This window comes from Peromyscus leucopus, chromosome 8a (genome assembly GCF_004664715.2).
Source record: "Peromyscus leucopus breed LL Stock chromosome 8a, UCI_PerLeu_2.1, whole genome shotgun sequence".
In the NCBI taxonomy this organism is placed as follows: domain Eukaryota; kingdom Metazoa; phylum Chordata; class Mammalia; order Rodentia; family Cricetidae; genus Peromyscus; species Peromyscus leucopus.
This window is the reverse complement of record NC_051085.1, coordinates 19,031,938-19,047,741: the sequence shown is the minus strand read 5'-3', so window position 1 is coordinate 19,047,741 and position 15,804 is coordinate 19,031,938. Positions and strand designations below refer to the sequence as shown.

General features: G+C 36.5%; 1 protein-coding gene across 1 annotated transcript in view; it reads left to right on the top strand.

Annotated features, from left to right (window-relative positions):
* The window catches only part of Tbc1d32 (TBC1 domain family member 32), a 211,962-nt gene that overhangs the window by 187,252 nt on the left and 8,906 nt on the right, over positions 1-15,804 (top strand). The window contains exons 31-32 of the mRNA XM_028868362.2: positions 5,188-5,328; positions 10,339-10,527. Coding sequence (XP_028724195.1) covers positions 5,188-5,328; positions 10,339-10,527 — 330 coding nt within the window. The remainder of the gene's footprint in view (positions 1-5,187; positions 5,329-10,338; positions 10,528-15,804) is intronic.

Below are 15,804 nucleotides of genomic sequence, written 5' to 3'. Positions count from 1 at the left end.
AAACATGTTGTATGTGAATTCATATTTAAATTGGAATATGTTTGGGACAGTAGGCTTTTATTACTTTAGAAAAAAATTACTGAAAAAAAAAAGTTTGATTCCCTGCCTTCCTAGGAATGTTACAGCCAGGCTTGGGGGCCCAGGCCTTTCCTCCCAGCACTTGGGAGGCGGGGCAGGTGGATCTCTGTGAGTTTGGGGCCAGATTGGACTACAAAGCAAGTTCTAAAATGGACAGCCAGGGCTACACAGAGAAATCCTATCTCAATCCCCCTGCAGAAAAAAGGAAAAGAAAAAGAAAAGAAAGGAAAAAAAGAATGTTATAATAAATTAGATCAAGAAAGTTCTTTTTAAATAAGCCTAACAGAAGCAAAACAAGAAATAATGAAACTCAATTGTTAATGAAAACAATAAGCTCTCAGAATTTTATAAAGTATAGCTATACTAGTCATTAGTTTAAAGGAATTTAAAAATTTTTAGCCATTGAGGTTATTTAGACTAGAAGATTCCTTTAATTGACTTAAATTAGCTTCAAGTATTACAAGAAAAACTTTACATCATAATACAGTAATTCTTCAGGAAATTTCTCAGAAAATCAAGCTAAATATTATGCTTGCTGCCTCTGTTAGTAGAAGTTATGAAAAGGACAATGTATCAATTGAAATAAGAAGCATTAACTTATATACATTTACAAACAGAACTCCACTGATGTTAAACCAACCTAAAGCAGTACTGAGATGAAGAGGTATAGTCCAACAGCAAGGAGGTGGACAGCAGCTGTATAGTATAACTCTACCTCAGATGCAGTGGTACAGTCTATATACTCTACCTCAGATGCAGTGGTACAGTCTATCAGGAAGGTGGGGGACAGAGCTATATAGTATAACTCTACCTCAGATGAAGTAGTACAGTCCAACCAGAAGGTGATGGACAGAGGCTGTACAGTATAACTGCACATTGGCTTCATTTGTTCCTGTTAAATACTTAGTGTTGAAAAAAATTTACAGTGTTAAAAATACTGATAGAATTTAAACACCTCTACAATGACAAGCATATTTTAAAAATGTACCCATAACCCATTTGTGGGGCTACTGCAAAAATGAGCCATACGAAACACATTTGCTTGTATATGAATTTCAGTGTTCTACATATTTGAAAATTCCATTTCCTGTTCTCCTGAGAGGGGAAATATTTATGTTTTATGGTATCATAGTGCCAAAGTTTTGAGAAATCCTTAAATTTTCTCTATTCCTTTCCATTTTGTGCAAATTAACAAACAATATTGCTGCAAAGCTTGGCTGATCCTCTGCCTGTGGAGACTTAGATAAGGAGTGGAATGAGCTACATTGGATCAGTCTGTGTTGGATTGGAAAGTTTCAAGTCTTTTTAATACAATCTTCCTACTTACTTTCCTTTGCGACACAGAACTCATTTTTTTTTTTTTTATCATTTCAGGAATAAAATGACTCATCAGAATTACTTAAAGTGAAAGTCAAAAACTAAGACTGCTCTGCTCCATTTTTAAGTGTATATCTTTTATTTTAACCATTAGCATATAATATTCTAAAGTTATTTTTCAGGTCTTTGTTTCATATCCTATCATATTCTAATATCTTCTAAGCCATTGATTTACTGATTTTATTTTTTTAATTAAGCCTAGTTCCTATATTTGTATGACCTTAAATACCATTTGCCTTTGTGTTCTCTGAGTATGAAAGCATTGATATTATTTTGGGGTGTCATAATTTGAACAAAATAGACAAAATTCTGAAAGTATAAATTATAGTTTGATGGTTCACAAGACCCTCTGTCATTTTCATATGAACCATCTGTTGCTCTTGCTGTGGCTTTATAAATACCATTTACTATAGATTAGAGTGATGATATGCAAATAACAGACAAGCTAGAATATATTAATTATAAGTGAGTTTTCTGTAATAACAACCACAGTCATTAGAATCTTTAGTCAATATTTAGTCAATATTACATATGGCAAGTTTGGTATCAGGAGCTGGTTAGTTATCAAAAGTGTGATTTAAGGTTCTTTTGACAGTATATGATTTATGAGAATAGAGGAACTCTTGTCTCATCTTTGGGACTCCATTACATGATAATAGCTTGTTTTCTTTGACAGCGTAATTAATGTCTACTGTCTTTATCTCTTCATAGACTTGTTCTAAAGGTATTTTGGCCACAACATAGAACAATGTTGTTTAAAAATTAGGTCCGTTACATTCTATTCTCAAATTGCCTATGTACATATTGTAGAACATTAGTAAGTTCACAATGAAAATATAAATGTGTAAGTTAACCTTTGCTTTTTATGTTTGTTAGATTTATTCATTATATAAATAGTGAACCACATTTTGTGTTTGACAAGCGATAAATCAATGGCTATTAATTCATACTCTGCATTATATTGAATTACCTAATGGAAAGTATTCTCCTTGTTCTCTATATAAAAGTGACCTAATATGTCCACTTAATGTGCTATGTCTTCATCAATATTTAAGCATTTTTATGTGCAATATCTCCTAGAGAACCTGCCATAAAACACAGTATTTGTACTGATTTATTCCTGTAACTATAAATTTTTGTAATTTGAGAGAATAATGAATCATTTGTGATAAGTGGCAAAAAATGAAAATCACTGTTAAACCTATGGAGTAATTTCAGAAACTTCATTACATAAGCCTAACTAAATCCTCACATCATAACAAGTCCATCCCCAATCAACAGGAAGTAGCTTAGAAAACTACACCCACATTCCCAAAAAAATGGATTATGGATGTTTGTCGTTTTTAGGGGGATTGGTTATAAATTGTTATTGGTCATAGTCAATCTCTTTCTAAAAGAAGAAAGGGGGATATGATCTTAATGTAATTTTATGAGTTCTATTTGTTTTATCTAAAAGCAAGAATTTCTATTTTTAAAAATTTAAATAAGATGTTTAGGAAAAAAGAGTTGAACTAGAAGTTAAAGTTAAGACAATAAAATTTATTTTGGCTAGCTCTTAATTATGTAGAAAGAGATTGACTATGACCAATAACAATTTATAACCAATCCCCCTAAAAACGACAAACATCCATAATCCATTTTTTTGGGAATGTGGGTGTAGTTTTCTAAGCTACTTCCTGTTGATTGGGGATGCTGGTAATCTTATGGGTACCCAAAGAAAATTTAGGATTATGGTCAAGTCCTAACTGGACTAGTCTGAAGCTGGATCATCTCAGCCAGTAGCCTTGAAGTCTTTCTGGATGCAGAACTCAGAGGAAACTGCAACAGATGTGCTCTGAAATGTTCGATCATCTGAGCCAGCTATTCCTATTGGAGATTTTTCAGGGAGTCTCGTTTGATTAAACCATAATAATCTGGAAGCAATCCATAGGTTCTCATCCTCTGTGGAAACAAAAGCAGAACCTCTTTTCCAAAGCAACATATCCTTAGACTCAAATTTTGAAGTCAAGATTCCTTTAAAATATACATATTGGTTTAACTTCATAGACCCTACAATCAAATATCTCTCTGCATTTAAAAATCACAAAGACAACACAATAATATGCAGTATCCAGACTCTATGAGTAATTTCCATCTTTACATGGCTTGTTATATTTTTTATTACTCTATTTCTTTTTTAAGTTTTTTTTCTACTCATTTTCTTTTCTTTCTCAAGCCTACGTGTATTTTTAAATACACTGTAACCTGTTTATAATTTTTTCCTTCTGGATCTGTTCTTATTGTGTATCTGTAATCATTTTCTGACCAGGAGAAATTGTAAACTGTTAAGCTGCATGGCTAGGACCAAAGTGGCAGCAGCCTTGGCTGCTGGCTCCACCAGGCTCGGCTTTTCAACATGTTGCAGGTGCCAGTGAGTCAGGCTTACCTCCCCAGTTCTGGGAAGCAGTACATCCCTCTGAGACCAGGGCATGTAATGAGAGACACGAACTAGGAAGCTGCTCTTAGCTCCGTTCTAGAATCTCCTCTTAAGTTCTCTCAGGTTTTAGGTGGAAACTCTTGCCACCACATCTGGGCACCAAAGGTAGACAGAGTTTTCCTGTGTTCTACCCAGCTCACAGCAGCTTATAAATAATCACCAGAGGCTTTATTAATTATTAATTACAAACTGTTTGGTCTGTGGCTCAGGCTTCTTGCTAGCTAGCTCTTACAACTTAACTCAATCTGTTCCTATTATTTATTCTGTTTTGCCACGTGGCTTCGTGGCATTACCTGTTCTCTTACATCTTGTTTCTCCTGGCAGCGGCTCAGAGAACCTGCCCTGACTCTGCATTTCTTCTCCCCGCCCCTTCTACCAGATTTCCCACCTGGCTCCATCCTGCCCTGCCATAGGCCAGTGCAGCTTTATTTACTAACCAAAACACATATTCACAGCATACAGAAAGGCATCCCACAGCAATGGAAAACCTTTGAGTAAACATTATACTTTTCCCCCAGCTTAGAAGTAAGTTTATTATGGAATTCTCAGTTTGTGTTCTAATTAATTCAAGTCCAGATATGAGTTAAAATCAACAAATGAAATGGAACTAGGCAAACAGTTGTAAAAGCTGACTAGAGCTTTTTAACATGGACTCATTGGTGGAGACCAACACTATTAAATATGTATTCTTAATATCACCATGGCTAATGTGTAAAAATCATTACTCACATATTTATTATTCATTTTTTCCAGGCAACCCTTCTCATTCTCAGGCTTTGAAGTTTCCTGAATTACAAACCACCCTTATTCTTCTGTTTTGGAAAGACATATAACCTTACCTTTATTGAGGTTTATTACTCTACAGTGTTTAAGTTTATGATGTTTACATATTTATAATTTGTATACTGTATGACATCACCACATAAATTTGTTTTCAAATTTTAATTCATTTTATTGAGGCAGGGAGTCAAGTAGCCTGGGCTGACTTCAAATGCTGTTTATCCTAGGATGGACTTGAACTTCTGATACTTGTGGGGTTTACAGATTTGCACCTAGCATACCTGGTTTATGTTGTGCTGAGTAGCAAACTCACGGTTTCGTGCATCTGAGGCAAGCATGCTATCAGCTGATCTATATCTACCCCATAAGTCTGAAAGCAGCAAAACATGGCGTCAGCAGAAAGATGCAGCTGAGTGTATGTTTGATGATCATCAGCCATCCGTGTATTCACTGTTTTCCACGTCCTTTCCATGCAGAGGTACCTTCCGGTCGACACCGTTGAGACTGGCATCCATCCCATATATTTCTGCAGCACTCACTACATAGAAATGCTGCTGAAGGCCGAGGTGCCCCTTGTGTTTTCAGCTTTCCACATGTCTGGCTTTGCGCCATCACAGGTAAGCCAACGAACGGGGAGCGTCTTGTGTTTTCAGCTTTCCACATGTCTGGCTTTGCGCCATCACAGGTAATCCAACAGGGAGCACCAGTTCTTCCCCTCCCGGACCGCTGGCTTTAAACAAAATGCTTCCCCCTAAAATACGGGAAATATATTTAAATTAAGAAAAGTCATCTATTAATTAGATTATATTTATTTACCTATGTTAATTTTCCTTTTCCCCCAACTTTTAATAAACATGCTATTTTTCTTCATTTTTACCAAATTATCCAGTTATTCAAAAATAAGTCTAAATTGCAATTGTTTTATATTATGTATTATTTATACTATATTTTTATGAATTTTATATTTAAACTGGTAAAAAAATTATTCAGCCATTTTTTTCAGTAGGTAATAACTACATATTGCTAAAAATTAACCATTGTCACTTTTGAAGAAGTTTTCTATTCTTGGCTTATCTTTAATTTTCTTTAATCAACTTTGAAGTTAACCAAGTAGAATTATGGCAGTTCTCTACAGTAAACACTAACTTAGTAATGGCTTATTGGACCCATTTTGTGACACATAGGTAGTTTCCTTCCTTGTAAACTGTGCTTTCATTCCCTTGTGTTTACTCTACTAGAGAGAGCTCCCTCTTAATTAGACAGTAGCTCTCCTTGACATGATATGTGCTTCTGTACTTACCTTTATGAAGTATCACATCACTATCGCATGTTCCTCTGTGAGCTAGTCTGATTGCTGAAGTTCTGTGAAGTTATGAAATTTAAATACAACAGGAACTTCTATTCAGTGGGAAGGTGTGGTGGTATTATGTTCACCAAAATATTGTATACTCTAATAAATTTATCTGGGGTCAGAGAACAGACAGCCACTAGATACAAAGGCTAGAAAATGGTGGCACTCACACCTTTAATCCTGGCATTCCAGAGATAGAAATCCCTCTGGATCTCTGTGAGTTCAAGGCCACATTGGAAATAGCCAAGCATGGTGACACATGCCTTTAATCCCAGAAAGCCAGCCTTTAATCCCAGGGAGTGGTGGTAGAAAGCAGGAAGATATATAAGGCGTGAGGGCAAGAAACTAGAAGCATTTTGGCCTGGTTAAGCATTTGGCTGGTTGAGATTTTGGCTGGTTGAGCATTCAGGCTTTTGAGCAGCAATTCAGCTGAGAGCCATTGGGATGAGGACTCAGAAGCCTCCAGTCTGAGGAAACAAAACCAGCTGAGGATCCGGCAAGGTGAGATAGCTGTGGCTTGTTCTGTCTCTCTGATCTACCAGCATGGACCCCAATAACTTGCCTCGGGTTTGACTTTATTAATAAGAACTTTTAAGATTCCTGCTACAGGAAGGAATAATTCTTTGTAACAATTTTTAGCTTTTAGTATATGAAACATTTGCTTTAACTTTGAATCACAGAAATTTTTACTCTGGAAGAAGTTGCTTAAAAAACACAATATATTTACTATAATTTATAAGTTGATGCTTTTATGTCTTCTAAAAGTCTGTGTTGAGAGCAATGTTCCTAAGAGTTACTGTTTGCTGTCCTACTATTGACAGGTAGGGTGAACATTCTTTAATGCTTCTGATGATTTTTAGTCTCTAATATATATACTTTTTAATTTAGAAATGAATAACCAAAGATTGTGCAGGCATTCTATCTCATAATATCTCAGGCGCTATATTATCAATTTAATGTTTAAAAGAAAAATGTTCAGCTGTCAACTTTATATATTGTGTAAGTCTGATAAACCTTCATCAGTATAAAACTGAATACAAGCTTAGCATGGTAGCTCGAATTCACAATCCTAGTCCTTTGAGAGTGTGAGGCAGAAGGATTGCCATGAGTTTGAGATCAGTCTGTGGGATACATAGTGAGTTCTAGGCCAGTCGGTTATGGTGTGAGAGCCTGTCCCAGAAATAAACAAGCAATCAAAACAAAACCATAAAAGAAGTCTGTATATAAGTAATGCATTTATTTAATAAGGTATTATTTCTGAACAGTGATATTATTCTTTTTAATAATGTAGAAAGCTGTTCAGCAGCTCTGGGTGTAAGCTAATCACTTGTCTTAAGTGCCCATCACTGCTTTGCTGATTATTTACCACTTTATTGCTAATTATAAAATATAAAAACAGGTATAAGTAACTGAATAGGTATACATGATTAAGTCATTATTTGGGTATAGATTTTGTGTTTCAAAGCTTACTCATTTTGATCTATTTAGGAGCAGTGCTTTTTTGAAGCTGTGTACTTTTAGGCATAAGGGAGTTGGCTAGTTAGTGAAGGATTTGTGGGAAGGTTGCTAAATGAAATATACAGATCTCTAGAGTGAAAATAATAGGCTCAACTACAGTACACCAAACTAAATGTGGTTGGAAAAGCTCATTTGCTGATTGGAGTTTCTTCTAAGAGTAACTGCAACTGGAGAGAAAAGAGAAAGCAGAATTTACATTCTCCTTTTAAGTAAGCAATTTAAAATCACATTCCAATTAACTTCCCAACAGTTTTAGCCTTTGCTAAGAAACCTGTCTTATGGCATTTTCTGCACACTCTGGGCTTATAGAGCAGTGTGCATCTTTAATGGTACCTCTCTTATTCCTTGGTGGGCATCACCCTCCATAGCCCTGATTACTACACAGGACTGTGTCAGGAAGCAAGCAACCTTGACTAACCTTCCTGCACAGAGTACACGAAACTCCATGTGGTATTTATCATCATCGTCACCGTCATCATTATCATCATCATCATTGTTATCATCATTATCATCATTTGTTCCTTTCTACTTTTGTTATGAAAACAAAACTCCAGAAAACTCTTTCATGTTTTATGACACAGTACTTTTTGGAAATGTAAAATTATGCAGTGAAACCAGATCTTCCAGATGTATAACAAAAATAATATCATATTTGTAGTCACTGTTTGTGCTTGAAGATGTGTTTGTAACTTTCGTCATGTGAAAAATGGAGAAATTCAAGAATGATGGTGTGAACACATTCACTGTTTTGAAATCTCTCAGAAACACTTCAGACAGGGTCTACCTATGTAATCCAGACTGGTCTTAAACTTGAAGCAATCCTCCTGTCTCAACCTCCCAAGTGCTGAGATTTTATCTTGATGCCACTGTACCTGGCTTTAAAACCACTTTGGTTCACAAGCTATTTTTTCCTTTTTACTAATTTATTTTTGTATAGTAAAAAAAAATAATGCAAGGCCAAAGAGTTGCTAAAAATAGTGTCTTTGAATAAAATAGTCAATTATTTAGAAATCACATTTATTTTCATTCCTTAGATATTTGCAATCGATTGTTTGACTTCAGTGTTTTGATTCCTTTATTTTTCTTGTAATCTAGATACCAGTTGAAATAATTTACTTCATAAAAATAATATGTATTACATGTTAATGCTGTTTGATATAAGCTTGTATGGTTGGATATCAAAATTTTCAGGAAAACTATAGTAGTTTTCACATTGCATGAGTGATCTTAATTCTTTATGATCATGAATGATATTTAAATGTGTGAATACCAAAAACGTTATTACAAACTTAAAATTTCATTTACCATATGGTCAGCAATATTTAAAAAGGTATTATGATCATAGGATGAGATTTAAAAAAATGTGCTCTTAATGACAGGAATTCAAAGGTCAGAAGGTAACATAATTAATAATATATAGAAAAACAAAAATTTCAGTAATGCAGTCTGGTGTAGATGAATTGTGCCCTCACAGTAATCACATGATAAAGCCCGAACCTCCTTTGCCTCCCAGTACACCTGTCCTACATGTAAGGTGCCTGAGAAGTGCCTAAGTTAAAAGTAGGTTATCAGAATGGAGCCTAGCTCAGGGTTACTTGTAAGGAGAGATTTGGACAAGACATCTACAGGGGTGACCATATATGTGACAGGGAGAAGACTGTCACCCAGTTACACAGTAGGAAGAGAAGGCTCTGAAGAAAGCAGCCCCACTAACACTGTGACCTAGAGTTTTCTAGAACAATAAGGAAGTTACTTGTTTCCGCTGACTCATTTCTGCTTCTTTGTTATGGCAGACGAGGCAAACTAATACATGTTAGCTGTAGGAAAGCAGACTCAGCATGGTGAAAAGTGGAATAAGAGGTAGAAATGCACCTTTTAGATTTAAGAATAAAGGTTTTAAAGCCAAAGTGAGAGGACCAAAAGAACGGGTATGTCTGGGTCCTTGATACCTCTGTCAAGTTGAGATAAGCCGCCACATCTGTTCCTTTCTCCTCCCAAGCTCCTCTTAGCCCTGGCCATCTGATGAGCCCCAGGTCTGATATTCATTTGAACTTGACTACCTTCATGATGACCTCACCCACAAGTAAGGTCAAATTCTGAGGTGGAGCCAGCTGATTTTTTTTTTTTTGAGGGGAGCTTGGGGTGGTTAATACATAACAATAGCATACCGATTAAAGAGTCAAAAAAGGAAGCCTTTTTGTGAAAGTCTCATCTTTGAATTATTCTCTATGTTAGCTTCCAGTTTTATGTTCTTTGATTCTGCTTGTTTTCCACTGTTCTCTGATTCGGCAAGAGGCCATTTGCATTTAAGATTTTGCAATCTGTCATCTGCATAATTATTCACCTGTGATTACAGGTGGGCTGGAAGAAAATGAACATCTCTGGACTCAGGTAGCCTCTTAGCATTTGTTAGCAGAGAATAGAGGAGAGCGGTGTTGTGGGTAAGAGGAAGATAGTTATGTCAGAAGAAAGCATTTAAGCAGTAGGTGTATGACCAATGCAAACATCATCGGGTCCTGAGCTCCTGAATCTGGAGACCACGAGTCTTCTTATACATGCAGCAAACAGCAGAATTTCTGGCCACTAGTCAAACAAACAGAATTTCAAGGCAATAGGATAAAATGCCTATTTGATTAAATGCAAGGCTTTTTTTTTATTATTATTGTTTTCTTGTGTTACTGGTTACTACTTTTTAATAGGCAAGTGTGGCTTTTTACGCCTTTCAAATAAACTTCTTTCTTTCTTTTTTTTCTTTAAGATTTGCCTACAATGGATAACTCAGTGTTTTTGGAATTACTTGGACTGGATAGAAATATGCCATTATATTGCTACTTGTGTTGTCCTTGGTCCTGATTACCAAGTATATGTCTGCATAGCTGTTCTCAAACATCTGCAGCGAGACATTCTCCAGCACACCCAGACTCAAGATCTACAAGTATTTCTCAAAGTAAGTATGTTCATGTCTAAGGGGGAAAGGTGTTAGAAATGAATCACTAACTTGGGGCACTTCATTGTTGCCTTAGGCATTTTTCCATTGCTGTGGTTGAAAAACCATAACCAAGACAACTTATAAGACAAAACATTTAATTTGGGATTCACAGTTCCAGAGACTTAGAGTCCATGACCATCATGGCAGGGAGCATGGCAGCCAGCAAGCAGGCATGGTGCTGGGACAGTAGCTGAGAACTTACATCTTTATCCACAAGCAGGAAGCAGAGAGAACTAACTGGAAATGGACAGTGACACACCTCCATCAACAAGGCCACTCCCCCAATCCTTCCCAAGCAGTTCTGCCAACTAGGGACCAATCACTGAAACATATGAGCCTATGCAGATCCTTCTCACGCCAACCACCACAATTATCAAATGCTTATCTAGATCCTTATCACCAATTCAACTCTGAGTGGTAGAGCTGATTGTTTTCATTTGTGAAGTGAGGAAAGGGAGGCATAGCATTAAGTTGCCTAAATTCTATACACTTAGAGATGAATCCAAAGATTTAAGTTAATCAGGTTATTGCTGTATCATATTTGATCAATAAATGCTTGGTGTATTTTGTTAGTTCTAAAGGTGGATACTTATAAAAAATGTTTCATAATATTTTTCTAAATTTTCCATTTTTATAAAATGTTTACATAAAATATTATTCTTTCTTAGCACTTGCAAGATTAGAATATTTGATAGTATCTTTAAACAAAATAATTTTGGTAACTTTCTAAATCACAGTGTAATATATTGGAAGCTTGGGAGATTAGCAGGCATAATATGTAAATACATTGCTATATGTAGTTCTTGTTGAACGTCTAAGAAATCCAACTGTTTGTTTAATACTGAAACCATAATTCAGTTTGGCATTTTCTGCTCTTCATCCCCCCATCCTTCTCACAGTCACAAAACACATTCATTCACCTAAATGTGAATGTATCCTTTACTAGGTGAAGGATTTGTTTGCTATTAGGTATTTGCCAGAATTAGTTTCCATTTAGTGATGTTTTTAAGATAATGCCATTAATCACTTAAGATTGCCAATCATTTCTGCTTAAAACATTTTGAATTAAAAACATCTTAAACTATAAACATCACTGGAATTATTATCTTAGGATCATTCTTAATGCAAATATTTGAGAGAAGAATACATATAGAAGGAACACTAAGACAGAACCCCAAATAATGAATTGTCTGGAGTGATCCAGAGCATAGGCCATTGAAACACAGGGATTAGGCTGAAGACAGTGGGGCTCACATGCATTCAGGGACTTTCATCAGCCATGGAATTTTAGGGTATAGTGTTTGTCTATACTCTTATATCTGAATTTCCCCTAACCACATAATTCTCTAAACTCCTTTGAGTGTAGTTTATTATATAAATTGTATTACTATCTGAGATGTTTCTGTTCATCCTCTTCCAATATACCTTTAGCTTTAAAAGAACTGTGATATGGTCTGTCTAGTTTAGTGAAGGATTTTTTTTAATGCTTTCTCAATACATACTTGTTGAGAAAATATGTAGAAACATTTCTTAGGTGAACAAACTAGTTTTATTTCTACTGCGCAACCACCACTGTTAAATTTTTGAGTTGTTCCCTTTGTGTCGTCTTCCCCTGGGCAGTTGCAGCAGGGTTTTAAAAGTGGTGACCCTTCTCAAGGGGGACCAGACTCCACTGTGTGCTGACCATACTGCTGTCAGCTGAACCGGAAGGGTGTTCAGTGGTGCTGCAGAGGTTATCCTCTAATTCCTATGGAAACTGCTAGAATTTGAGTTGAGTTGCTTAAATCCCAAATAAGACCGCATTGGCAAGAAACTGACTTTAGCATGTGTCCTAGGGCTAGCCTTTTAAATTCTGTTATTTGCATTTTTCTGAGAGACGAGGAGAAGGTACTTTTCTTGCTGGTACTGTGATTTAATTTTTGTTGTTGCACTTCAGTGTGTAGTTCTCAAAAACCTCTTTTGATGGGCATTTTATTCTCGCAGGATAAATTTTGATGTAGTTTACTTAAATGCATGTATATGCATATATACTATTTGACCTCCATTAAAAACTATAGAAGCATCTTGCTTGAAAATAAATGGCTATACGTGCAAAAATTCTCACAGTTAGTCGCATATAGTCACATATCATAACATGTGACTCCAACTCATTGAAGGGAAGAAAACACTTACCAGTATTTCTCCATAAAACATAAGCTACAGCTATGATACTATCCCTTGCATTGACAATGCCATCATTTTATTCCTTGGTTTGCATATCTGCTGATACTACTTCTAAGGGAAAGAAGTTGAACTAAAACAACTTTCAATTTTTATTTTGTGAATAAACTGTATGTTATCTATAAAAGATAATGAGCGGGCAGAGAAATGGCTCAGTGGATAAAGGCATCTGGAAAGCTAAATTTAATCCCAGGATCCACAGATGACAGAAGGAGAGAACTAACTCCTGGTGCTTGTCCTCTGACCTCTACATAGGCGACACGTGCACCCAGAAACACACACAGAGGAATGCAATTTAAGGAACAAAACAATGATGACTCATTGTGTGAAAACAAATAGAACAAGCGTTTGACTGTTATAATGTATGTTTCAGTTAACAAGGCACAAGTGAATTAGTGTTTTGCATACCAAGAACCTCAGATAGGTTTAATAACCCTTCAGTTATCACCAGCTAGATGACTCTTGAATGTTGGAAATGTGTGCTTCTTTTCCCAACTTAAGTTTCACATATTGATTGAGAGTAAGAGCGTGTCATGGCAAACTCTTGCTTTGCAAAGGAAACTCTGTGTGAAATGTGTTCTATAGAGAAAATATCAGCCCATCCATATTCATTTTAGATTAGGGTCAAGATTTTTAAATCAGACCATTGAGAGTCTAGACTTCGTGCCTGCATTTCTACCAGCCCACTGGAGAGTTATTGGTGATTCTGAATCACTAAGCTGAAAAGACAAGTGGCGAGCACCACTAATTGTCAGCCCTAGTTCACTGTGGGAGCACTGGGGTTGGATGGGGATGCAGTTGGATGGAGTTGCATGGATACTTGATTTTCCTGTTCTCACTATACCGCTAAGCTGTCAGAGTCAGTAAATGTCATGGATGTGGATGATAGACACCAAGTACTGTCTATGTTTTGTTCATATATATATATATATATATATATATATATATATATATATAAAATTAACTTAATTTCACATATCAGCCATGGATTCCCCTGTCCTCCCTCCTCCCACCCCCAGCCCTCCCTCCCCAAATCCACCTCCCATTCCCACCTCCTCCAAGGCAAGGTCTCCCTTGGGGAGTCAGCCCAGCCTGGTAGACTCAGCCAAGGCAGGTCCAGTCTCTTCCTTCCTACACCAAGACTGAGCAAAGTGTCCCAGCATAGGCCCCAGGCTCCTTGATTTTAGCTTTTTATTTTATTTTATTTATTATTTATTTTTAAGACAGTGCATTACTACTTAGTCTTGGCTGACCTCAAGCTGACTATATAGACCAGGCTGGCTTTGAGCGCTGGGATTAAAGGCATGTACCACCATGCCTGGCTTGTTGTTTGGTTTTTCACAATATCCTTGTAGATAACAATGAAATGTGGGCTGGATAATAGAATAGTCAAGTGTGTTATCCTCACACTTTAGTGAGACACCTTTTGAGGCTATGATGAAGCACTCAAGCTCAGTTCTCAGACCTACTGTTCCACATTTACTTATTTATTCATCTACCTTATTTATTCATTATTAATTTTTGTCTTTTGAGATGCTAGGGATTTCAAACATTTTTATCTGCAACAGCCACTTGAAAGTCTGTGGCCACCACAATTCTAGAGAGGAAAACATCCAACAAAATTAATGTTCTCAAATTTCTTAGCTAACTAGAAGATCTAGACCATTTTCTCTTTTCAGAAAATTTTGACTAGTGTTCTATATAACAAGAGTGTTAGTAAGCGTATCTGTATACATAGATTTGTTGGGAGCTTTGTTTATAGTCCTGTGGGAAAATCTGAGTGTCCCATGGACTGGCCTTGCACGTTCCTTCTCTTCTCACATGCTCATAGACTGGAAGGGACTGTTAGCATTCATCTGTCGTGCTCCCTGGGGACAGACTTCACTGAAATGCCAAGGCAAGGGGAAGACTGCCTTCTATTGGAAACCAGGCTGTGAGAGCTCAGAATGCTTCATTAAAATTCCTCCACTGAATCATGCATATTATAGAAAATTAATTTGTAATTATGGGAAAAATCAGATTGATTTCAACCCAATCAGTAAATTGTTGAGAGGCATTTTTTGTTGCTGGCTGTTGAAGCTGCTCTTATCAGAGGGTAATGACAGAGTAGAAAATGGAGATTAGACAGAGAAAAAGTGATTAAACACTAAGCTTTAAGAGACAAAAAGTATATATATTATTAAAGGAGTTCATCCCAGGGAATAAGTAAAGCATGCCTAATACAGCATCAGCTGTGTTTCCAGATGTTGTCTATATTGCCTTGTATCACTTGAAGACTCGAGCTTTGTCTCTCCCTCATCATGTAAGCTTGGGTTCATTGTTCAATCTCTTTATGCCTCAGCATTCTCATCTGTACAGTTGGGGACGAGGCAATAACTACTGCATGGGGTTATTGAGCAATTAAATGAGATACCTCAAAAATACTTGCAGAACATTGATTGACACAAAGCACGTGCTCCAGAATTAGTAATGATTGGGGTTCTGTATCTCCACACTAACCCCTTTTCTTCTTTTGCTTCTCTGTTAATAAAAAGATGTTTAGGGAGGATCCATGGTAAAGAAGATAATGTATTTGGAGTCTATGGTAACCTTTGGTCTACTTTTTGTCCTGTAGATTATTTTTTTTACCTGTTTGTTTTATACCAAGTACCTGAGTCGTCTTAGCATATAACATCACAGTAATGTCTGTGGTGGATATGATCTTCCCACCTTGGTCAGAAACACACTAAGGTTGTGCTCAGTCAGGGCCATTCCCTCACTAACCCAGCTAGAACTGTCATCTCCCTTATCATCACGTGTATCTTTCACTTGAGTTCAAATATCCATGCAGCACATGCCCTATCCTAAACCTTTAATAATGTATTCTTTCTAGAACCACACACTCCCTCACCCGCCTGGTTGTAAGGATCAGGTCATAAGCTTGTTTATATGTTTGGACTTTTCCTCAGACATATGAGAAGATATGTAACACAGGCAAGAGTGTTCTGCAGATTCTCTGGCCTCTGTCCTTGTGTA